The 26,506-nt window shown below is 39.7% G+C and overlaps 1 protein-coding gene across 1 annotated transcript in view; it reads right to left on the bottom strand.

Annotated features, from left to right (window-relative positions):
* The window catches only part of NHSL1 (NHS like 1), a 68,443-nt gene that overhangs the window by 24,372 nt on the left and 17,565 nt on the right, over positions 1-26,506 (bottom strand). Inside the window, exons 2-4 of the mRNA XM_053937509.1 lie at positions 26,009-26,161; positions 9,602-9,729; positions 532-724 (exon numbers count right to left, since the gene is read on the bottom strand). Coding sequence (XP_053793484.1) covers positions 532-724; positions 9,602-9,729; positions 26,009-26,161 — 474 coding nt within the window. The remainder of the gene's footprint in view (positions 1-531; positions 725-9,601; positions 9,730-26,008; positions 26,162-26,506) is intronic.

The following is a 26,506-nucleotide window of genomic DNA, read 5'->3' on the forward strand; positions in this document are numbered from 1 at the left end:
CCTCATTAACTTTTGCTGTTCTAACCCTACTCTCCTTGACACCTGAAACTTTTGTTGCTGATAAAAATGAGACCCTAGAGCTTTCTTCTTTGATTTTTGTAACATTTAGTCTTTGGAACACAGAAGTTCCTGACAACCTTCCTTAAATAAAATTACTAGAAGAAAATCTTAAAATACCATCAACATTTGATAAAACATGATTTTCAATTACACATCCTCAGCGCAGTCCTCAGCAAAACACTGCTATTTCTCAGCCCTCTTTTTGCACTTCGTCAATATCTAATGCTGTTTCAAACCCACATATTTTAACTATCTCCATTAATGACAGTTTTAAGGGATTTTGATATTTTCTAATTAAGTTCAGGTTTAGACTATTAAATGCAAAATGGTTTTCATATAAAGATGTGGTAAGTAATTTAAAATTCATGCATTGAATATATGAGTGTCTAAAGACTAGCCAATTGTACAGATCCCCTTTCATCTCTGCCCTCTCTCATCAGTGTAATGCAATTAGTGAAATTGAAAGCCTACCAGTCACATTAATAGGAACCACATCTGTTTGGACGGCTTGTGCTTGTTGTCGCATTTTCTCTTCTGGCGTTGGCAGCGGGAGAGACTTAGTCCAGTTGGTTTGGGTGTTGATATCTGATAACTCATTTGTAGCTGGACTTTTAGGCCTTTTGATGGTGATAAGCTTTTCTTCTTCAGGGGGAGAGACAGGACACTACAAACAGAAATACATACAACACTGTGAGTTTACTACTGAAAAAAATAGGACTATAGTATTACTAAAGTGCTGCTGTAGTCAGCACTGATTGCTCATGCAGCAAAACACACCTTCACAAATATCACACTTTGACCTACATAAAGAGCAGTTTTAAAAATACACAAAAAATGCACAATAAAACATCTAGTTTGTATTTTTTCAAGACATTTGATTTGTCTAAGGAATATATACCAACAAAGGAGAAAGGAGTGGTGTTGTGCATAGCAAAGCACAGTAACTAATTACACCTTACACACTGACACTGCAGAGATTAACGTCTCTCTCCCTGCACCAATGTTTGCCTTCCCTTCCCCTCTCACCTCCCCATGCCCTATTATAAGATGAGATTTGAGCACTGCTTTGTTCCAGCTGCACTAGGTTGTACAAATGCCTAAGGTCTCAGCAAGAATCCTGTTATCAAAAGACAGATTTTAGTATTGCTCAGTAAAAGAACCAATCAGCACACTCCACAGAATCATCAGCCATGGATCAGTGATGTAAGCAAGTAAGTTTGCTTTGGACTTGGAGAAACTCATGCCACAGTTCAAGGGGTTACTCATTTTTCAGGGGTAAAGCACTTAATATTATTAGTAGCCACAGAGCGATAATTTTAAGTCAGTTCTTCTCAAAGTGGCACTTTGAGCTGCACTCAATTGCATGAAGTGTTTTATTTAAGGAAAAAAAAAACCCAAACCAATAAAATAAAAATCTTTCTGCATGAGAAAAAGAGGTTGCAGCCGCTTGTGCAAATCCCTCTACCAAAGTTATAAGCCAAAAAAAAAAAAACAACATTTCCTTTCGGGGAGCAAATCTATTTTCATTACAAGGTCTTTGCTTGCATGCCAGTAATGGCAGAGAAAGCCATAGAGAAGCTTTTTACTGACAGGACTGTACTTGTCCATCACTAGGGCTTCTAACAGGTGGTCACAACCCAAGTGAATCTGAGAGAAGCAGCAAGGCACTCCAGGGAATCCCATGAACAGGAGAGGAAGGAAGACCTGGAGGGAAACCAACCACAGTCTCCTTCTGCCCCGAGACAAAACAAAAAAGAGAACATGGAAGAGGAGTTGCATAGCATTCGCAGCACTAGCAGAGATTTCTCTGCAACCTCCCAACTCCACTGCTTCAGAGGAGTTTGCTTTGGGACCTTCCTCCCTACCACTAGACCAGAATTACCCCCCTCTTTTCTTTATTACCCTCTCCCTTTCGAAAATCAAATACTACTCAGAAGAGGGTTGTCAGTAGTGGGCCTCTTCCCCCCTCATTGCTGCACACAGGCATGGAAGAAAACATCACAGCTATTTATAACAGATGGATTCTTTATTATTGTAGGTGTTCAGTCCAAGTGATCTGTTTTCTCTTGAAGCTGAGTGCTATACAAAAGACATGCCTAAACACTGTACTGCAACCACTGTTAATCATTTCTGATTTTAATTTCTTCCTGTTACTATGAGGAGTTCCCACTTTTTATAAATAAATAGCTATTTATTTATTCTGTTATGCTTTGACTCTATATTCTTTAGGACAGAGTCCAACACTATCAACACTATTAAATAGAAAATAAAAATAAAAACAACTTCCAGGCAAAAAGTAAAAGAAAAGTAAAACCTCTTCAAGCAACACTGAAAAAACATTTCAGGCAATGAAGCTATTACTAATATTATTCTGTGGTTTAGAACCACACTTTAAAACATGGGAGCTTTTCTTCAAGGAAATAATTGATTTCTGACAGTCTTGAATTTTTTTCCTAGAGAGGCAGTGGAAGGGATAGATGCTGCTCTGCAGGTAAGGGCTCAGCCCAGTGAAAGCCCTGGCAGTTCTATCAATACAATCTTCTTGGAAAACACCAGTATTTTTTCAGGCCTCTGCTGTTTCTAAAAGGCTCTAAACCCAAGTAATAATATGATGTGCTTATCTTTTTTTGAGAGTGTGTCTATACACTGTACATATACAGTGTGGGCACATACATATGTACTTACAAACACAAGGACTTTCCCACCTCAAATTACCCAAATTCATAAACACCATCATTAACTTAAGAAATTTGGGACAGGAATGCCATTGAAGAAGGAAAAGTTGCCTCCAGGCCATGCTTTCCCCAGTTAGGTTTAAAAAGTGATTGAGAGAAAGGGCTTGTAAGGAACATGGCGGGGGGGTGATAGCCCATCTGCCACAGCAGGCATGTGTATATGCACTTGAAGGAGTAAGCAAGGGTTGAGGCAAAGACATGTTGCTTACCCTGTTCTACAATGAGCTTTTCTCCACCTGAATCAGGGCGACCAAGGGAGACACCTCAAGCATAATTTTGCAGTTTGTTTGGGATGAGGATGAGCACCAGTGACATTCAAATACACTGCTTGCTTGATACTGTCAGTATCAGTGTGTGTCACTTCAGACTGCACTGCAGTGTCAGGTCTCAGCTGACATGCAGCAGTCTCTAAGGGCTATTCCAGTACGTTAAGTGGCAAAGATACTGGTTACAAAGCCATCCTTCCTTTTAAAAGAAATTATCCAAGCCAAGCAGAAAAGGTTTTTTGTTATAGCATATGAACAGAAAAACGGAAGTAGTAAAGCATCTGCTACAAGGGAACCCTAATTATTCAAAGAATGTAGAACATCAATCAGAAATTTTGCAGAATTAGAAGTTGAGAAAATTGGGGACAGATGGGAGCAAGACAGACAGAAATAAGTCAGGTTATATGAGCATATAACCAATGAGAAGCAACTGTAAACTCTATGGTGCAGTTGAGTTCAAAGCAGTGTCAGTGAGAACAATCTCCTGCCACAGGACACACATATGTACTTCTACAAAACAATTCAGTAGAAAAGGTGGAAGTGATTTTGGGTGTAGGAATAAGTGTTCACATTTCAACTGTAGGTACATTTTCCATGGATCCTGAAGAAACATGACTGTCTCTATTCATATCCTTTCTTCCAAAGTATTCTCAGTGATAATGGTACATACAACAAAGCTGTACACAGCTTTATTACACATAGAAGAAGGGCAGCAACTCATCTTTCAGTCTTCTTCAGACAGAAATTATTCACCTATATAATCAGGATGAAAGTGAGATTAATATATTTTTAGCAAATATTCCCAGATTTACAGCACAGAAGCTTGCTGGAAGAGGCAGTGAATTGCTCCTGTGTGACAGGAATGTCTTCTCCAGTCAGGTCTGTTACACTGGAAGTAGAACTAGGCATAGCTGATCATATACTCTGTGTTCATAACTTGTCCCATTTTTAAAGCAACTCTGAGTCATAATAACTTTCCTGGTAGTCTTAAATGCCCAAATCCCTGGAATGAGTTGTTACACTCATCTGCACAGAAAAATTTGCTGGAATTCGTTCTTTTTCATGGACATGATAAGGGGTAAAGGTGGGATGTGAAACCAGCAGCCTTGGACCTTGCAGTGTTTCCACAAACATGCTCTAGGGGGGAAAAAGCATAAATCTTCAAATGGGAGTTAAAATAAGAGTCCAGGAGAAAAATGGCCTATAAATATCCTATAGACAAGCTATATGGCTTAGTAAGCTGGAGCCTCTCTGACGCCTTGTTGACATATTGTCCCCCAGCCAACTGAGCTGCTGAGATACAACAAAAGAGTTTCACTATCTCAGCACTTTCATGCTATTTGAGAGGTCCCAGATGACAAATGAGTTTATGCTATGTATCTTCCAGCACTCTCAGCCTAAATAATCTGTTTCTTTTAAATCCTTTTTATATAACAGGGGTTTATACTACAGTATCTAAAAAAAGATGGACCCTCCAGGAGGAGAACTTAATCCTTACAAATTTTACTTTTCAGCAAAGAGACTTCAAACTTCTAGTCATGCCATTTACCCTACCGTCTACTAAAATCACTTCTAAAATCATAATTTATCAGAAAAACAAAATAGAGAAAAAAAAGCCCCAGTGTTGCAGACAGCAGCCATACAAGTTCAGCTGTCTATTATATTTGCCAACATCCTATTTCTGCCTCCAGTGTTTTACTAGGTTTGATTGCTTCAAGAGCCATTTTCCCAACACCAAGGGATCAAGACAGTAATAGGGAAAAGAAACCCAAGACCAAAACCTAGCCAACTGAGAATCGCACTTCACAGGGTTTCACACTGTCTCATGGAATACTGACACATTATAAATTTACATGAATTTACACTTTAGATGAATTCGTCATTAGACTCTAGTTGGTGTCCTCTAGACCAAGGTCACCAGTCTAGTTCCCACGGTTTTCACAGAATATTCCATTTTATTACTTCTACACACAGATCTCCAGTTGCACTAGCCAACACTTCTATCCCTACTAAATTCCTCATTTCAGAACCTTCATTGTGTCTCAGTAAGGAAAGAACTTTTTGTCAGTGAAATTACTGACTATCAAGCAAATTATTACCTTAACAAGCACTGCGGAAATGTTTTCTTCTTCCTCTACTCTGTTGTAATGGGATGAAAAACACGAGAAGATCTGTACTGTTTGGAGCTCTAAAAGCTCTATCTGCCTTAAGACAAAGGCCAATGAATTGTATCAAGGTAAAATTTAAATGTGACGATGCATAGAGCAGATACTTTTTTCTGAATATTCTCTCAGCACTGGATGGAGTTTTCGCCCTTCAAGAATGTACCCAGTTGCTTTCTAAACCTGTGTAAACTTTCAGCATCCACAATTTACCCCTTACCATGCACAGCTGGAGTATGCGACGAGTGAAGAATTACCCTCTTTTCTTTGTTCAAAGACTTTCTGTACTCACTTCCTTATGCTTTGGCATTTCATGTATTATGAGCTGCTGTTTCAGCTCAGTAAATGGCACAGTATTTAAAAAAAACAAACCCCTATAAATGGTATAAAATAGATGTGCTGCTTACAAGAGCAGTGCCATGCAACTGCAGCAGAGGGGCAGGGTGGCCACCTTAGAACACCACCACCCAGAGGTATCTTAGCTCTGCCAGACCTTACGCCTCAGGCCTTTTCAGGCATTCCCACCTCCAAAACTGAGTGCTCAACTTTACCTCCTCTTAGCACCAAGTAAAGTTTTGCATTAGACTTCCTCAAATCAATACAGTTAGTGCACTTGCTTTCACTTACAATACTAAATAGTTTCGTGCAGATATTGGAGAGATAACTAACAGTTCAGATGATCACAGTGGCAAAAACATACTCTCCCCCCCATCCCACAAGCCACCTTCCCCTCAATAAGGGAAGTGTTTCTCACCCAAAGCATAACTATCAAAGCAAAGTTCATAAGCCAAATGACATGACATAGGGAAAAACAACATGAGGTTTGGGTGCACAAACATTTTCATAAATGGAATAAAGAAATAATATATGCAATACTGCATGCTTGGGAGCAGGTATTCTCTGTAGCTCACATTTATCATTCAAGAAAGACATATTCCTCCAAATTAGCAGAGTTTTTCCTTGGCTAATTAGAAACCAATGAAGCATCCAATTAAATAAAACACAGTGTCCATTTGGTGAGGGGTTTCAAAGGAGACAAATGTTAATAGATAAAAAAGGGAATAAAAAATTCTGTGAACCAAGTAAATACAGGATACTCTACTGCAGACAAAAAGGAGTACAGGGGAACACAGAAGAAACAAACTCGGCATGGGACTCTTCTTTTTTTAATTGCTTTTTTTTCCAAGCAGAAAAAAAGCAGGAGGTAACAACTGAAGGCTAAGAGCAGAGTAAGAGTGCATATACGCTAAATGCTACAGGTAACATCAAGCTGCAGATATGGCAGCTGGATGGTCCCACTTGTGGGCAAAGTACCTTGTTTTTCCAGGGAACCAAGTTACAGCAGGTGCTAATGCAAGACTGAGAGATGCAGTCTAACAGACTAGACTGTTGAGTGAGACAAAAAGAAACAAAGAGAATGAGTGGTAAAAAGGGAAAGAAAAAGAAATAAGAAAAAACACACAAAAGACAAATACAGTTAATATACACATGCATACATTTCAGAACATAAGGAGAACTGGAGTTTGAACGTGACATTTCAAAACATCTTTCACACTGGTGAAACAGAGTAATACTGAAGGACAGGAATAGCTCCCAAGTTGTGTCACCAACAGCAGCATGTAAGATACAAGAAAAGAGAAGACTGGTCACAGTACTGAGATGTAAAATCCAGGTAAACCAATTTAATCACCAACAAACTCAATTAGGATCAGTACCACACTGGAGCTTGGCCTGTGCTCCATTAATCTAACTTGTAAGAATCAACATTAAAAGGGCAGATCCAAACACTTAATTTTATATCAACTTCCACTCAGAGAATCCAGCTTTCTATGTTTTCTAATTTTGTTTGTTCATTTTTGAGTTGGGTCTGCTTCTCTTCAGGGTTTTCTCTTGGAACAGCACATGTTCTGCTTACCTTAGACATTTGCTAAGATGCTGAACCAATGTGCTTGGTGGTGTGACTATTACCCTCTGCTGACAGACAACCACCTCCACAAAACCTGAAAATGCTTGTGGATTGACACCTAACAATGGTTTCATATTGTCTCCACTGTAGACAGACATGCAGAATATTTGGCTATGGTTTTTATTTTTAGAAGCAAATTAAATAACAGGGAAATCTGTTTTCCTTTGTGGTATCACTCACTGTTTTTTGCTGTAAGTTGGCAATTATATCAACCAAGAAGTTTATGATCTGTAAATAGGTATTCATCCACCCATCATTATTTTGCTGTTCTCAAATTTCAATTACTAAATACTGCATACCCAGAATTTAAATGTTGGCTTTTTTTACTTTGAATAGACAACAAAGCTTTCATCTAGTGGTAAGGAGTTCACATTTTGAATCATAGGATTTTTGGTGACCCCAGTTTCATACTGTTACTGAAGAACTCTCCTGACAGCTAAAATATGACCCCCTCAAGGCATAAGACTTATTAGAATTACTTGGCTCTTCACCAGTAGGATAATAATTCAAGGTCAGAAATTTGTTGTGGTAAACATTCTAAAGAAAGTAAACAATCTTCTAAATAAAGATTAAACATTTAGAGCATGAAAAAAACAAAGCACCAATCAAACAGAGATACTGGTCAAAAAATTCCACAAAAGTTAGTTATACAATATTAATGGAGAATCATGCAACAGTTTACAAGAAATGTATGTCTTTGTGAGCTGGAAATAAGAGTGGCAGGGTTAATGCTAAGGTTCTGAGATAATTAGTAACAGCCAAGACTGTCAGTTTGGCAGCTATCTTTCTCTACAGCTCTGAATCATCCTTTCAGCTACAATATTTAAAGGAACCCATTCCAATTTGAAATGGAAGTGCTGTCCTATATTTAAAGCATACTTAGTTGCATTCATTTTCTCCAGAATGCACAGAAATTGTTAGTAACACATTATGTTAACACTCAAAAAACCCTTAACCAAGAAAGGATGACAGCTCTCAGCCTCCAAGAATCCTCACCCATGCTTATATACTTCCATGCAAATTGTTTAAAGAAAAGCGTATTTATATTTTTTAAATGTTACGTTAGTTTTACATGTGCAGATGGTTGTATGCTGCACAGCACTGGCCAGGACAAGTTGGTATGTATGCATTTATGTGCAGTACATTAATAGCAACAAACAAGGTGTTAATATTTTCCCGACTGGAAATCATAATTCCAATGATTTCAGCAAGGTTTTGCAAATTACCATTATAATGTATTCCACAGTCTGAATGTGCTTTACATTCTCGGCTCACTGCCAGTACATACCACACACAGTTAAACAAGATGCTCTGACATTCCCTGCCAATACACATATAAAATGCAATCACCACCCGGACAAGAGACTCTACTTATTCCACAACACCTCTTATTATGTGACTAAAATCCACGTAGGATAAAACTCAAAACACTGTACCCATTAAAGTGCATTCTCAGTGTCCGCACATTTTGCTGATACAAGTTATTTGGTCCGTACTACCAGAGGGACATATGGTTTAGTAACAATTCGAAGAAATTAAACTGTGTTACAATCAAGGGTATCCTCCCATTCTCGAAGCAAGAGCTGGTTTTGGCAAAGTATTCTAGAATATCTATCTTGAAAATGCCAGGAAATGGCATTTCAGTTTTAGGCAGGCACATACCCCAGCAGTAACATCCCAAACCACTACACCACAGTCAGCTTTTCCTTCAGAGCCCACAGGCACAATGAGACAAAGACAGGAGAGCAGAACTTTTCTTCTTCAGAACAATAACACAACTTACTAGTTCTGTAATTGAAATCTAAATAAATTGATGTACAAAGCAATATGGCTTCATAACTTTCCTAAAACTTGTGATCAACTGTTCCTTCTCTTTATTTAATTTATTTCTAGATTCTAAGAGTTGAGATGTGTGGATATAAGCACAAAAATCATGAAGTAAACTGAAAGAAAGGCAATAAACCCAACTTAGCAGACAATCTTCATTTTCTGGATACCTTTACCAAACAGTTGTGCTATATTAGGACAAAGCCCCTACCTAACTGAATAACCACCTCTATTAGCAAATCGAAGTGTGCACCTATCCAAGTTACAATTCAAGTATGCTGATGGCTGCTGATGGCTGCTGAACAGCTCTTCCTGCTACCCTTGCTGGGGTCTTCCCTCCAGAACATTGCCAAACCCCTTCTTTCACACTCTGAACATGCCAGTGGGAACTTCGTATCACTGCATGGGTAGAATTCGGAATTTTAAGACACCATGGAAGTCAGATGAACTACTGTCACTGCAATTCAAAGAAACAAACATCTTTGTGATCCTCTAAAAATCCTGCTTTATTTGAACAGTGTTATGGCAGGCAATTAAATTGCACCACACAAGTATTTTCTCCAGTGCTTTTCCCCCCACCATTACCTTTTGTTCAATTTCTTCATAATCATCCTGGTAACTTCCACAGATTGCACTGGACGATGAGGAGAAGGTGGGGCCCTGAGAGTAATACTGCGAGCTCCGGTAGCCATCCCGCCGCAGCTTGTCACACTCTGCCACAAGAAAGAGAAACAGGAGGTTAAACCATGGCAAGAGCCATTACTGCTTATGCTTGGTGTTCAATGGCATTTCAGTACTGAATGTTTTTCTGAGAACGTTTACCATGCATTAACATTGTCTGCCCCAAGTGACAGAACCCAAGGATGCGTTCCTCATATTGGTATCTATATTTCCTCCTCCCTCACATGTGTGACATACGTAAGCCCACACAGAGCATATTAACCCAGGCGATGGCAAGTGCTTCGGAAAGAAGGGGGAAATAGATTTCTTTATTTATTTAAGTGAGGCCTGGCTCGGTGTCTTGACAGATGGCAGCATCTCGCAGGATGGGAGACGGATGCATGCGAGTAACTCCAGAGGTCTCATTTGCCAGGCCGGGAGACATCTATTATATGCCTTACACTTGAAATGATGATGATGTTGCTCACTACTCAAGCACCATCTGCTAAATAACTTTGGCACTGACCACTTGTCTTGTCTTGTCTTCCTGTCCATGGAAGAGACCATTTACTGTGATTTTGCAGAGAGGAATGCTAATCACGGGGATCTCAAAATTTTGTGTTGCTGCACAGCACATGTAGTTGTATACCACAGAGTTTCTAAAATTCAGAAAGAACTCAGAGCACACATGCATCCCCACTCACAATAGCCAAAATTCTAGTCAGCATAGCATCCCCCTCACCAAGTTTTCCACAATCATCTTCCTGCCTCCTAATTGATATTCAGTGTGATTGTGCTAAATAATAACAGACGCCAGAGCATAAGGAAAAATTAAATGTTCAAGATGCATCAACCAAACTCATCAGACCAGTTAGCTTTACGTTTCCAAAGACAGATATCTGAATCTGTTGAAAGATGATGAAAGCAAGAGGAAAATTAAGTATTTGGTGTATTTCCATTTAAAGAACTGAAATTTCTGCACGATACGCAGGCATTATCACAACACAAAGCACTTTTGTCATCACTTGCTGGAGAAGGTCTTTCTGTGATTACATTATCTGTCTGCCTATCTTGATCTTCTGAATACTCCTTAAAAAAGAAAAGATGGAGTGCTTATACCAAGGGCAAGGTTTGAGAGGCTTTTGCCTGGCAAATGATTAGGTGGAGTTACAATGTGCAACTCTAGCATACATGTCCTCTGTTATGCCCAGATGCTTCTGAGACCAAGGTCTGGAGGACTTGTGCTGACAGGTTAACTGACCTACAGCAACCATAGATCTTTGAGGATTTAATAATAAGGACTCCCCTGTATCTACACATGGACACTGAGGAGGCAAGCTTACACTATGACAACCAGCCATTTCCATTGGTGTCAGATATATGTCCTTGCCTACGTACCCCTAATATGTTAAAAAGAGCAGTATGACAGTAACCTTTCCTTCTCTCTCAATTCAAGGACCAGCAGTGGCAGTGTGGGTTTTGAGATCCAAATCAATGGCTGTATGAGGATCAGAGGGCTGGTAACCCTATATACCCGTTCCACATGTGTGAGCATGCTGACATTGTGCACATCTGGCAAACTGTTGCTGTACAGGAGGGGGGTAAAAAATGACTGTCAGCAACCACAGCAAAGCAAATTCCTCCACTGCCGTTCCAAATCTGGCACTGGATCCAGCCAGATCCAGCACATAACACTCACAGATGTGAGCACCTTGATGGGCTGTTTGGTGGTTTGAGCTACAAATGAACAGGCTAAGCAGACTGTGGCAGAACAAGACAGCCCAAAGACTTGCATCAACTTGTAGCACGGGTTAACATGCTAAGTTGTCAACTTAGACACTGCAAATTTTACCTTCAGAGGAATCATTAATCACTGCAAACAAGCATGAATACAACCTAAGGGGTGAATAAGAAGGGAGTTCTTTTTCCTCTGATTTTTGGACTAAGGCTTAGGGTCTTTGCTGGCCACTCCTGAGACTCTCTGACATCAGACATCATGGCCCCCAAAAAAAAATACCTATTGTGGTTTGACCTGGGCTAGATGCCAGATGCCCACTAAAGCTGCTCTATCACTCTCTTCCTCTGAAGAGAGCTGGGCAGGAGAGAGAAAATATAATAAAAGACTTATGAGCTGAGAAAAGGACAGGGAGAGATCACTCACCAGTTAAAGCCACAGGCAAAACAGTTGTGATTTAGGAGACTTAGTTGAATTTATTACCAATCAAAATAAGAGCATGATAATGAGAAGTAAAGCAAATCTGAAAAAAACCCACTCCACCCACTCCTCCCCTCAGTCCCAATTAATTTTATACCCAATTCTCTACCTCTTCCCCACTCAGCAATGCAGGGAGATGGGGAATGCGGGTTACGGTCAGTTCATCATGTTGTTCCGTGCTTCAGTGTGGAGTTCCTTCCTTGGGAGACAGTCCTCTAAAAACTCTCCAATGTGAGCCCTTCCGATGGGCTACAATTCTTCACAAACTGCTCCAGCAGTGGTTCTCGCATGGGTGCAGTCCTTCAGGAACAGTCTGCTTCAGTGTGGGTTCCCTACTGTGGGTCAGAAGTCCTGACAGCAAATCTGCTCTTCCTTGGGCTTCTCTATCTAGGGATTCCCAGGGCCTGTCAGGAGCCTGCTCCAGTGTGAGCTTCTCATGGAGTCACTGTTGTCACAGGACACTTCTGGAGGCAACAGGCTCTTCTGGAGCGTAAAATATGAATGCTCTAATATTAACTGTTTTACCTTATTTATTTTCCTAATCAAGAAGGTGAAGATGATGAATAGTGCACCTCATGAAGCCCAGAAAAGCTCCAAAAACTTAAGGAAGTCAATGCTGAAGGTCTCAAGTCCATTAGAAGTTCAAGTGGACTGCCAATAACAACCTGTCAGCTTATCAAGCTCACAACCTCCCACTGTCCACCACAGAAAATCTATGTAACTTCAGAAGTTATTGCAGCAACATTGCTGATGAAGCCAAATTGCCAAAAACTGCTAGGTGAAACCAAGAAAAAGGTGGCTTGTCCCCAAGAACAGCTTTTCTATTTATGTACTGTAACTGTACATATTGCAGTACAGCAGGACACACACTGGGGATGGCACCCAAGGCCAACAAACCAGAGGCTTTAGGCAGACATTTTTTACTTCATGTTGCAACAGCCTGCCAGCACAACACAAGGTCAAACATTGCACCTGACTGAAGGTACTTCATTGCCAAACCAAGGGTGACACTGCTATTTAAAAACTGTTCTAGCTGGCTCCTCCCCTCCATCTCCTTATTCTTATTAGAGGTGCACACTGTCTTCTGTAAGCAATCAGATTCGTATTTTTCAGATACAGGGGTTTTCTTTTGTAAAAAAATACAGATGAAGAAGCTAGAGATACTTACTCTAGGAATACTCCAGATACTTTTGGAAAGACTCTCTTCTTCCCAGAGGAGCAATACGTTGTCCTAGTCTGACAACCCCAAACAGAGAAGAGCACTATACACTACTTGAAAAGTTCTTACAGTTATGCATGTTATTTCAAAGATGTCTGTAATGAAGCTGACAAGGTAACAGAATGGATCCATCCAGTTCCAGTTATTAAAAATCTTCATTTTAAAGAATGACAATACATTAGCACCAGCTGAATCGGGGACATAGACACTCTTGGCTGCCACTTCCCACATTATACCACACACAAAACCATGCACTGCATTTCCATATTTCTGCCAAAGAACTGCCAGGTGGACCCCCAGGATACCACATCACACAGGACACAAACAGCCACTCCTGAGGATGCACTTGCCAGTCCAAATCTGCAGCACATGCTGCAGGCAAGCTCGAACTCATAATTTTCACGTGAATCTGATCTGGAAAGTGCAACAACATGATTATGCCCCAGAAGAACCAATATTGCTCACACAAACTTTAATTCCAGGAAAATCAGGGAAGTGTTACTGCCTTGGCAATTGCAACTGGTGGCTGCACTGGGTAGGGCCACAACTCAAAAGTCTGAAGCTACCTCCCTCCCCTTCATCTCCTGACTGATTGCTTCTGGGGCTAAGCGCCCAGGGACATTGCCTTCTGCTGCCCTACAAGTGCTTTTCTGCCTAGGTGAAACCATAGGTTAGTTCTTGTTTTCCTTCTATACTAGTGATACATTAAATTTCAGAACCACCTCTGTATTAGAAGCATAGCTCAAAAATGATTGTCATTAGATTATATAATAATTTCTTTCCACCTATGTGTCCAAGTGAAACCTTTCCTAAAAGATTAATTTTTTCCTTGTGTTTTGGTGTTCACAGGGTGGTTTTAGTTAAGCATGAAGAAAGTGCGTGGGAAATGCAGTCAAAGCCCTTTTAAGGGCCCCTTCATCATTTCCACAGTTATTAGAACAGGCTTCAGGAGACACAACCAAAGCAAATGTGTTAAAGCTGTCAGTGCCCAATACAATCATTCCTAAGACTCTGCTATATACCCAGACACTCGTATATTTACTCAATAATCAAGATTGCAGTATTACAGCCTTTGCTAAATCTTGGCATCAGACAGAAGTGTGCTGGGGACAGGTCCTGTGCATCACTCATCTCTGCTCTCCTCCCTCCTGCTAAATAAGCTGGGGAACAGGCAAGTACCTGCAGCAGAAAACTAAGAGCAAAAGGCTCAACCAGCCATGTGCAGTTCTGCACCAGAGTTTTCAGCTACAAGGACTGAATTCAGCACTGTTGTGAATAACTCAACCTCTCCATATGAAAACTTACAGCTTTTGTGACAGACTTGCCAGGCCAAGTGTATGAAAATACCTCCGAGGCCTCTCAGCCCAGATCTCTCTACTACACTCAAGGAACTTGTATGTGCCCCTGAATTGGTAAGACACACAAGTCTCAAACACAGAGGCAATTTACTGCTTTTCCAACAACTGAAATCATATTCTCGCATGATAATTTGAGGCACAAATCATAGGAGTGAACAGAAGGCACAGCACTGATACCTCAGTAATTCGTCTGACATGGTATTACCATGTAAAGCAGGATTTAACATTTACCTTGTCAGACCTACACGCCACACGGTGCCACGACAGATGGAAGGCTGGGTTTGCTGGGAGGGGACCGGATGCACTGGCTCTTTTCCTCTCCTTTAACCAGCTTTGGTCATGTTTTGTACCTGCTGAGCTTCCTACCCATAAAATTTGTTGCCGTATCTTGAAGTTTTTAGGAAGGAAAATGCATTACCCTGTCAGAAGCAGAACAGGTCAAAGCGACATGGATTCAGTTATTTTCAAAAGCTGTGCTTTTTATTTTTCTTATTGTAAATGAACTGTGCAAAACTGCTATTTGTAACAAGCTTCTTCATAAAACAATTATTTTGCCTGTCAGTATTAGTGTGCCCCATATATACCTGTCTGCAGGGAGAAAAGCCTCCAGGTGGTGGCTTCCATGGCTAGAGCCCATCTGAGCCCGAGACCTCTCCCTAAGGCAAAGCCCCAGCAAGAGCACAAATCCACAGCTTTATGCCACCATCCTGGACCAGTCCTTCACGTCTCAGGCCTGAAAGGCACCCATCACTCATTAAATTAGCCCTAATGAGATTACTCCAATTACTCCTGTAAGCAAACACTGCTCACATGACTGTTGCAGGATCAGGCCTGTAGCTGTCTACATCCACATGTACACATTCAGGCACACTCTCACAAGCATATACTGAAGAGGCTAATATTAAAAAATTAAAATCCACATCTCTAAGTATTTATTAGTAACCAGCAAAGGCACTACTTAAAGAATTAAAGTACCATGATACTGACTAGTATAAACTTAGAAACTTGGCATCAAAGTTATTCAGATATCTTAATAGCTCCAATTAGTTTGGAATAACTACCCATCCCATTGCATGGGTCAAGCAATGAAAAGACAGGAAAATCATATCCTGGAAATGTCTAAATTTGCCCTATATGCAAGAACAGGACCTGGAACTGAAGACTAACTGCTAAAATCCAAAGAGATTAAAATAAAATGTAAGTGGGACCAGGAGCAGATGCACTGCCTGCCTGGCAGAGCTGCTGAAACAAAAACTCCCAGGTACAGACGTAGAAAGGGGAAAGACCAGCACACATCAATTACTTTTATATCATCTCTTGCTGTCTCCTTGTCAGCAAGAAGGGACATGTGATGAGCTGACAGCTTCATCTGCATGCTTGAAAAATTATCTCAGCTGAAGTCTGGGTGACTTCTTGGCAGAGCCTTTCATGTTGTAACTTGTATTTTTCTATTTTTCTTTTTTTTTCTTTCTTTTTCTTACTACAGAGAGGCTATTAACTGCTCAAGTCTGCTAAACTGTCAACTAGAGAAATAAATCTGCTGACTAGTATATTAAAATACATTTATCCATTCACTGCACATACCACTGGAAAACCACTCTACTCCTCAGGGTCAGAAACCTTTTTTTTCAGTCTTCAAACATTGTAGTTAATTTCTTCTGTAAATATCCCCAAACCATGTTCCTCCCTAAGTCACAACTACAAACACTGTCTTACAAGTAGCTTTTCAAAATTTCACCTAAAACCAGACAGATTGTAGTATACTATACATTTGTCTTGTAAACTCAAATTGTTTAAAACTACCTCTTACTTTACAGGCGACAATGCACTTTAATAATCTAAGTATCAGTACTTTTGGTTTTAAAATAAATTACTTTCACCACTGGTAAGTAACTGCATATAATTTTAATTTACTTGATAGAGACTTTGAATTTGTTTTTCCAGCTGAGTTGAGACAACTAAGATCTTGTGGGCTTGCAACAGACAGGCATGGGTGTTGAAGACCTGGATTTCTGAGCTGGCATTGCTGCATTTGAGCAAATCACGCTGGGTTAGATCCAGTCAAGGACTTCCTGCAGACAGACAGGGCATGATCTAAACTTCACGTATGTGCCTCCTAAATTCAGAGGCAAACAGGTATGTACACACTGCCTGCAGCATATGAATACACAAAAAGGCATCTCAGGATAAATCCAACTAAGGAAGAACTTGAGATGCCTTAACTCTCATCATCACCATGGCAGTAATGGCTGGTGCTGGGTCCAATGCTGCAGGCCCTTCTCATGAGGGGCAAGAGAACCTAACAGGGATATCAACATCTTTGCTTCTATGGATGATGTGCTTCTGCAAGTTAAAAGTATTTTTCATTTAGATACAAATTTAAGATCTTTACAGATAAGGTGGGCACAGGCTAACTCTCCAGCTTCCTAATGGTGTTCTCAGAACACTAAGCAAAAGGTTGTCCCCTGTAAAAGCCAGAGTTGTACTTTGTTTGGGACTGTCGTACGGTATGGTGCTAAGTACCAAAACACACTCTGAGCACTGAACCAGGACCTCTTCAAAGGGCATGGCTGCCTCTCTGCTTGCTCACAGCACTGTGGTAAGACTGGAAAAAAAACAAGGTAACACTTGACTATGCAGTTAACTGGGGAATTTCAGGGAGGTAACTTTTCAAGATAAAGAGCTTGTTGAGAATGATTATGCCTGGGACTGTCATTAAAACAGACACCTTAGTTCAAAGGTTTCTTTGGTTAGTAAATCTAACTGAAATTACTACCTTTCACTCTGTGCCTCTTTATGGTTCCCTCATTTGTAAACTGGGGTTAAGAATGCAGAGTTCTCTGTGTGTAGATGAGACAGGCTATATAAAAGCTCAGCTGTACAAAGGCAATCTTGTTTCTCACAAATATCTAAAGTTAAATATGACTTAAAAAAAAAGCAGCTCAATATAACTCCAATATAGCACCTATTTTTGTCCCTGGAACTAAATATGCAGCAGACAGCTTGCCTCTACCACTTTACATTCCTTCCAAAAATTCACTCAGCTTGGATCATGTCCCATTTTCTTTAAATGTATAAATCACCATATCATCTGCAGAACTTGACTATCACAGAGAATGCTTCTATATCAAAGCTTTAAAATATGTTGTAAAGCCACAGCAATGATGCACTTGTGTACCCATTAAACTGTAACCAATGCTGACTGCAAAGCAAGTTCATGAACTTCAGCTGTGATATATGCAGTGCACCATTTTGTTCAGACCCCCAGTTAAACAGGTCAGGGATTTCAACAGATGGAGTACTGTTGCCACCCAGCTGAAAAAAGAACTTCTGCCCAACAGCTCAATCTAGGCGCTCTGGCTAGTACCGGCCTTTGTCAATCCTGCCAACTTCCTTATTATTCCCATCCCTTGCCCCATAATGCAGTTTTATACTGATATTTCTGTATCTTTTATCAGTACATACAGAAAAGCTCAAGACAAGCCCAGAGACAGTGAACACGGGTACCAACATATTTCTTCCACAAGCACCATTTAAAGTGGCAAGTGGCAAAACAAAGAAAAAGACCACTAGCAAAACTTAATTGTTTGCTTCAAAGCTGTCTTACTTGATGAGTAAGAGCTTGAAAGGTCCATCAGACTTTTTCAAAGACTATTTTGCACATTTTTTTTCATGAACAAGTAGCCATGACCAGCCACACAGGTAGCTTTTAAGGATAGATGCTGCCCAGAGATACCCAGACACAAAGATGTCTTGGGTTCCAATGGGATGAAGGTAATCCTAACACAGGGCTGCTGGACTGTGACAGAGAAGTGCATTGGTACTTCAAAGAAGTCTTACTGAAAGTGTACAAATGTATTTATGTTAGGTCTATTTTCCCCCACACACAAATGTTGGGAAACGTGTTCTGGAGGCCAGTTGGGCTGGGAAATCCACCCTTCCAAGCAGCTTCAGGGCTCAGCTGTGCAGACACTTAAAGCAGCACAAGGATGGGGCATGAAAGTGCAACATTAGAGGAAAGCAATTGCACAGATTTATTTTCAAGGGTCTAAATCAGATGCAAGTGTTTAAGAAGGATCCAAATTAAAAGGAACTCTTAAATGTCAAAATACCATTAACAGGGTCAAGTACATGCAAACACGTTGATCATTCTCTTCTTCTCTTGGAACTTTTAAAAAATAAATACATTTAATACCAACCTTTAATTCCCCAGGTGATCCGCATAATTTAGCGATAGAGAAAACCTTTTTAATGGCACCAAAATGCAACAGCCTTGACAAATTATATTTGTTAACAAGCTGTCACTAGGGAGTGCTCAAAATAATTATCACCGTTTGTCTCAAGTTAATTTAAATTTCTGCAAGTGCCTTATAGAACTGCATTTAGTGGTGACAAGATGTCTTAAGTATAACAGTGTATTTGCTTTCTTTTCTATCTTTGATGCATGCATTAAAGTAACACTCCCTGCTTTTTCTCTAGCATTTTTTATGGATATTTGCTGTTTCTTAGACAACTGAACACAGCTAATGTAAAAATATGAAGGGATTTTTCACTGTTTTTTCTCCTAGGACATTTCAAATGTAAAGCTATCTCAGATGTTGGCAACATGCACATAACATCCTAAATCTAAAAGAGTAAGGAGGAAGAAAAGCAAAAAAGAAATCAACTGGAAGTTCAATATTCCTTGTGATAGAAGTTGCTTTACCTTGTACTTAAGTAACTGCTACAGAGAGTTAACAGTTTCAATTTATTATTTTTACTAAAGGCGTGGATCCGAAATGGGTTCAATAATCCGTCAGGTATAGCTGCCTGAAAAACCACATTCATCTAGTTTAAGAAAAAAACCTGTATTATTTTGAAACAAATTTTATCTTCTTTAAACCCTTTCACTGGAATTGCTTTCACTGCTCATGTGTATCATGCAATCAATCTACATATAATCACTCTATGTTTTTACACTCAGCACTGCACTATATAAACTAAACCTAAAAATAGGCCACCTAGATGCTTCCAAGTAGCTCAATTTTGCAGCACAAGACCAGCTTTCAAACACATGCAGTGTAGCCTCTTGGTCAAAATCTGTTTTATTTCATTTGAGTATGTGCTTTTTGAAATTCCTTATTAGAAAGGGCAGTTGGAATATGGAACTTGGCCAAAAGCATCAGCAGATGTATGGTGAATTAATTCAGTAACAGTAAAAAAAGCAGGATACATAAGCAGAAGCTCTGATAGTAACCTGACAACTGAAACTAAAATAATGAAAAATAGGTTGATTTCTATTTTTTCATTTTATAGCTTCAAGGCCTTTCAGGAACATATGGTCCACTCCTAGCTTTAATGGCCTTTTACTTCATAAAGGTTTCCAGTTGGTAGGGAGTTCACATCTTGACATCTCTCTGAACCTGAACCAGAGCTATTGTCAATACGAAGTGGTCTCCCCCTATTTTGCAGCTCTTTAATGAAACATAAGATTATTTTAAGTCCATAATCTTCTCAGCAGGATTATCAACTAGTAGGTCTGACCCTAATATTGCTCATCTGAACAGTGACCTGGCAGATGCACTGAGAAAACAAAGGCTAAACACATACCTGTCTGGAGGGTCTTGTAGCAAGACATAATAGAGGCTTTATGACTAACTACTTAAATCCTGTTTTATTTGACAATGCTAACCAGATGTCTTCTGGAAAACAAATCAAGTGTTTCAATCACTGCTGCTTAAATACATTCCTTGAATTTGGCCAACAAAGCTAAACAGAAGCTAGAGTCAGCCAAATCCAGCTCTTCTGAAGATGAGATAATAAATGAATCATCACAGGCATTGGAACAACAAGCCCTATATTATGTACGTAGCTTGAATCAACACAATTACCCTGGGGGGAGGGCACAAAGCACAGGCAGTTGTGCAAGAGGTTTCAGCAGTTACAGACTGAAAAGGGGTATGAAAGTCAGTGTGTGGACTGTTCCCACTACTTAGAGCAACACCTTCCTCCGTACATATCCGACACCTTGTTATCTGCTGGAAAGGAGAAGAAGTCTCGGCAGTGACCAGCAAGTGTGTGAAAAGACACTGCCCCTCATCTGCAACTTCAACAGTGCCGAGTGTGTTCACAACACTTTTTAGGAGCTGGATATCTCCTAACAGCCTGGTATCATTTCAGTCTAGCTGTGTCAAACCTTTAACACTAATACACAGTTATTTCATCCCTGCCCTTTATGTCTGTTGTCTCCCAGCTCATGAAAAAATGACAACAGTGGAGATTGTACTCCCCCACTTTTTTTTTTTTTTTTTTTTTAAATCAGAAATGCTGTACATTGCTAGTTGTAGGAACTGGAAGACAAGTGCCCCTTGGAAATTCCACTATACATGCCCTGCTCTGGTTCCCATCACTGCAACTGGCATATATTCACATTTGAGGGAGAATTTAGAGTAGTTAAAAAAAAAAAAAAATAGAAACTAAGCATTCAGGTACATGGTAAGAATTCTTTTTTCTCTTCCTTCACTTCATCATAGCTTGCAAAATTATCCAAGGCCAATGCATTCTAGATCAAACTTTAGTCTTTCCCTTTAGGACATTGGACCTCCATCTGTAACACACTGTTGATGTCACAAACCTGCTCAGAAGGTAAACAGGCACACTTAAAATACACCCCAAGCAGTTAAGTAAAGCAACAATTAGAACAGTGCTGTGTCTCCTCCCCATCTTCATACTTCATGCCTTATTGCTTGCCAATTTTAGAGTATAACACACTTCACAAAATGAGGATTAGTCTCAATTTACTTTTACTGCCAAATATTTGTGTCATTGCTATGTACTACAGCTGTTCTATCTGTGCACCCAGCTAAGACCACTGTACTTCAGAGACTTCCTCAGATACTGGTTCTTCAAACAGGACCATGCAACAAGCCAGATCTGTCAATGTGCTGTGTCAGGGATGGGAGCCGTTTTACAGTGCTACCCTACCCACTGAACCTCTTGGCCTTAGCACCAAGAACACCGTAGGAAACACCGCAATATGCTGCTCTGGCCCCTTCAGCACAGTTAACAGCCTGCCTTAAGAAATAATGCCACTCTGAACAACATCAAACTCACAGCTCTGCTACTGCCCAGACCAGACTTTCAGTGCTACTCCAGACACTCAGCAGACATTAGCAACATGAGACTAGCCAAGTCTAGTAGTCCCTCAGCCTTAGAGCAGAGCATACAGCATGGGAACAGGATTGATTTGAGGATCTTGGCCCCATGAAGAGCCTCAGCTCTTCCTTCCCATCCATCATCTTCATCTCCTGTTTTCATAACTTCCTAGGACACAATAGTGACACACAGCACAGAGTCACATTAAGACTCCTCAGTGGTTAATACTGTTTTATTTCTACCTGAACATCTGTATTTTGGGAGACACTTTTCATGAAGTGCCCATGAAAACATTAGGAAGAGGCCATATAGGACAGGGTTTCAGGAAAGGCCAGCCAGAGCAGCTTGGCCCTGAGGGTAAGAAGACATGCATCCTGCATGGCACATCACTCCATTTGCTTCAGCAGGCACTCCGAGGTCCTCGCTCTTTCCCCAGAGTAAACGAGGGTCTGCTTTATCCAATGCAAACAAAACACTAAGAAGAAGTACTGTATCTATCACCACAACCCAAGAACTGCATCATTTTCTAAACATTTAAATCAAATTGCAGTGGTACCAAGACTGTGAAGTGCAGCTGAAGTTACTCTTCCTCCGTAGCCATCATATTAAGCACTGAGACCTTTCATTTAAAATTAAGTAACACAGCCTGAATTTAATACATCAAGCCACTGGTTTTAGTCAATAACAACTTTAAATTTTAATACAGGTTACATAAAGCAACTTCAGTTCTCGAGAACAGACAGATTATGCATCACAAACTTTCCAGGTTCCAGTGCTTAATTTTCTAATTCAGATTACTGGACAATATGCTTTTTAAAACTTCAGAGGGCAGCAGAGCACCCGCATGCCTAAAGGATAAATAGCTTTACCTCAGTTATGAACACATTTGAATGAAAGATCTCACCACTTATACTTGAAAGAAGCTTCATAAAGGAATAACAGTATTTCCCCTTAATTTCAAAAGGATAAAAGCCTAGTTCATAGGTTAAAACCTAAATATCTCCCTATGCAACATCTAGTATTAAATACAGCATGCATTACCATAGTGTTGATAAGCAAAGGACACACCAACATATAATATACAAAGTAAAATAATCAACTGCACAAAAGTTAATGAAGATCTTTTCCTCCTCCAAACACAACACTGCTTCCTGAAAAAGTATGCAGAGATCAGCATACAATGCACTTAATTTTCGTTAATTCCACATTAAATACTATTTATTTTAATATCTCTAAATTTTTATTCTTAAACCAATTTAAGCAGCAATATTAGCTTCTGCTTCTAAAGTGGTACTTAAAAGTTTATTCTAAATAATAGACAGTTTCTTTTTATTTCATTAGATTTTTTTTATTAGACCACACTGTAAAGAATTTGCTGTTAAAATCATACCAGAACAAACAGTTTGCCCTTGCACTGACTGTCTTAAAAGCTAGCCAGGATTCCATCTGGTTGCTATTAGATGGGTGAAAATACCTTGACAGAAATACTTTACTTGAGTTATTTTAAAAGATTTTATACATTTGATACTTTGACAGGTGGTTTAAATGTGCTCTACATGTGAATTACTATATGTAATCTAAGTTTTATACTTCCTTTTCCATTTACAGGGGAGCCACATGTGTAGAAACAAATAAATAGTCTTCAATCAAGCCGCTGTAGCTGCTATCTACCAACAACATCAACTCTCATAATGTGAACAAGAACAGGACTGGAAAACTTTCAAACCTGTTTTATGATGGTCTGAACAATAGCTGCTAACTTAGTCCTCATGAACTCGTTATCAGGTTCAAGGGGACCACTGGAGGTTCTTTCTTCTTTCCCAACCTCCTCTGAAGATAGCATTAAATATACACAAATGACTTTTGAGTAGTGCTTGTCTGATCTATTCTTAAAAACTTTAAATTACTTCATAACCCCAAAAATGTATGGGGGACATTTAAATATCTTTGCCCTCATATTTCTCCACCGCTGTACATGTCTACTGCTTAATTTCTAACTTAGCATAAAGCAAAAATTATATCTGCTTTAGTTCTACTTCCTTCCAGTTTCCCTTTGTTGTCACCATTTTTTGGAGACAAAAGCGATTCATCCAACTTTCTCCACAGAATACAGTGCATTTTGTCATCCAGCGTCATTCTTTCCCCACCACCCATACAGCATGTTGGGTCACATACAACTGTTCTACTGCTCCATGGTTTAGCTCAGCCAAAGAATCTAAAACACCAAAAGGATGCCAAAACTGCAAGCTTTATCATGAGGCCAAGACATGCAGAACTGAAGTCCCCATGCTAGCCCAATGGTGCTTCGCATCAGACTACTTCAAGCTCTTCTGCTTTATGGTCACATAATTCCTTTCTACCTATTAAGAAGATTTAGAAAATTTTGTTTTTTCTAAAAAAGAAACAGGTGGAAAAGCAGTTCAGCAGTTGTCAGAATTATGTCACAATTCTGACAGTGCTTTTACACTGAATGAAACTCTGCTCTGGATACAGAACTTTTAACTCAAATCTCCAAGGCACCAGTGCTTTCCTGATTTCACACTGCTGGTTGCAGCAACAGCACAGTAAAACTGATAAAACTTTACTCAGAGCCTTTCTTAATACTACTCATGCTGTAACTTCTCAGGACAGTTCCAGGCAACAGCAAGGAGTTATTTTAAAACTGCACTTAGGGGAAAAAAAGTGGCTCAAGGAAAGTGCTTAAGGTTAAACAAATAAGTAAAGAAATAAACAACAGAGTTGTATTCACTAAATCAGCAGTATGACGTCTGGTGAAGGTATCATCACAGTTTCTCCTCTCAGTTACTACCCTGAAAGCATGAAACTGAAACTCACTTCATTACCAAGCAGTCCTACACCATGTACACAAGCCAGGTTATTTAACACAAATGGCTAACTAGCAAATTGTAGTAGTAATCAATAGCTTCTTTTTTATAATGAGCTGCACCACCAGACCAAAACAACTCCAGGTGTGTAAGAAGGGGAAGCAGCATATATTACTTGGTTTCACACAAATATATTAGATAAAAATTTGTTTAAACAGAACATGAACCTGCAGTAGATACATTTATGATAAAACTCAAGAAAATCAGTGCATTTTAGCCTGTGCAGGTTTTTTTTTTTTAACAGTCCAAAACAGAGAACAGGAAAAGAAGTATTATAATAAGTGGTTAATGTTCACAAAAAGCTAATAACAATCAGTATTCTTTTTAATCTAAAGCAGGCAAATATTTTTATTTTGTAAAGGACTGGTAAGTGTGTCTGCAAGAGAACAATGAATGTTTCGAGGCTAAGGAACTGCAAATCTATTAATCCAGTAGTAAGTACAGAGGGCAGACAGGCTATCTGCTGAGCCATGCAGGATACAATAACACTGGCTGTCAAGACTTCCCTATTAAATGATAACAAAAAGCCCCTAGTAAGAGACAGTGAAAATCAATTAACTGGGGAAATGGCAAAAGAACTCAAATATGGCTGTCAAACACTTCTCTATTCAGACATACAAAATCAAGCTTTCTTCAAGTCTAAGAAGCAGAAATGTCATGTTAATCAAATAAAAACTACAATATTCTTTTAAATCAGGTTAACTATGCAAGGTATCAAGCACCTGCAGCTCCTGATGAAACAAAAAGGGACTTGAACAAGTTGGCTCTTTGCAGGGCAAACCCCTTTGTTAAACAGCCAGTGTAAAGAAAAAATCTACGTTAACCATTTCCAGAACACGAACTGTGTTTTTTACTGTTATTTTAAACTTTATGTCTGGCCCAAGGACAGACATTCTGCAGGCCTCCTTGCTCGCTGCATGTCTTTGTTCTCATGGACTGACACAACACAATGCCTTGCATGACAGACTGCACAGGTACAGCCCCAGTGAAGCTACTATGGGTAAAAACTGGGCCTTAAAAATATGCTGAACACTTCTGCAAGAAAGCACTTTCATTACTGGAGGAGTCCTTATGAGTGCCCTGCTCCCCATTTCCCTTTTCTGCCCTCAGCACCTTTTCCAGCTTCTCACAAGCAACCACAGCCCTGGAAATGACACTGTACAACAACAGAAGAAATCACCAAATGAAACACCTCTGATGTGTTTTTTCTCCACAAATGGACTAATTAAGGACTTACTAAAATTGAAGGTACCATTTGGAAACACTCCAAAGACTAAACAGATATGACAAGAGACACTCTTCTGTTTTAGAGTGCTCTGTCAGATAACACATTTACTCATGTCTTTATTGCAAAGTAATTTTCCCATCCCTTCATTTGAGCAGGAAAATCCCACTAATGTTCTACATGTGGTAGAGAAAAACAAGTGAACTTCTTGCAAAGCCTGCAATTTGGATGTTTACAAAGACTGGCAAAAAGTACTGTTGTTTTAGGACATGTCTGTGTCAGTAGCAGCACCTTACCTCTCAGCACTGACTTGAGGTTCAGCTTGGCTTGCCTGTGCAGGTCCTCCACACAAGGCGGTCTTGAGGAGGGTAGGAAGACATTTTCCTGCTGGTGCCATGGAGCAGTGTAGTGCACAGTCCATCTACTCTCTTCATCTAGGTTGGAAACAGCTGCAGAGAGACACAATAAGAAAACTAGATGTTACTGCAGATATCTCTGTCACGAAATCCCACATGTAAGTTTGCTACACATAATCTAAAAATTAAAGAAGCATTGTTTGCCACTCTAGACCCATCAAAATATTCCTTAGAACCTCACTTCCGTGACAGTTAGAAAACCCTTCCTTACATTTCTATCCTAAAATTAGTTCTGTAGGAAACACCTTTTACTCTTCCCATTTTTGTACTTGCTGTTTTATTTACTCTAAATTTGAAACTCTGTTTTCCCCCCCCTCTAGCTCCAACTCTTCAAAAAGGAATCAGTTTTCCATTCCCTGATGGAAAGCAGGTGCTGTG

This window comes from Vidua chalybeata, chromosome 3, assembly GCF_026979565.1.
Source record: "Vidua chalybeata isolate OUT-0048 chromosome 3, bVidCha1 merged haplotype, whole genome shotgun sequence".
Taxonomy (NCBI): Eukaryota; Metazoa; Chordata; class Aves; order Passeriformes; family Viduidae; genus Vidua; species Vidua chalybeata.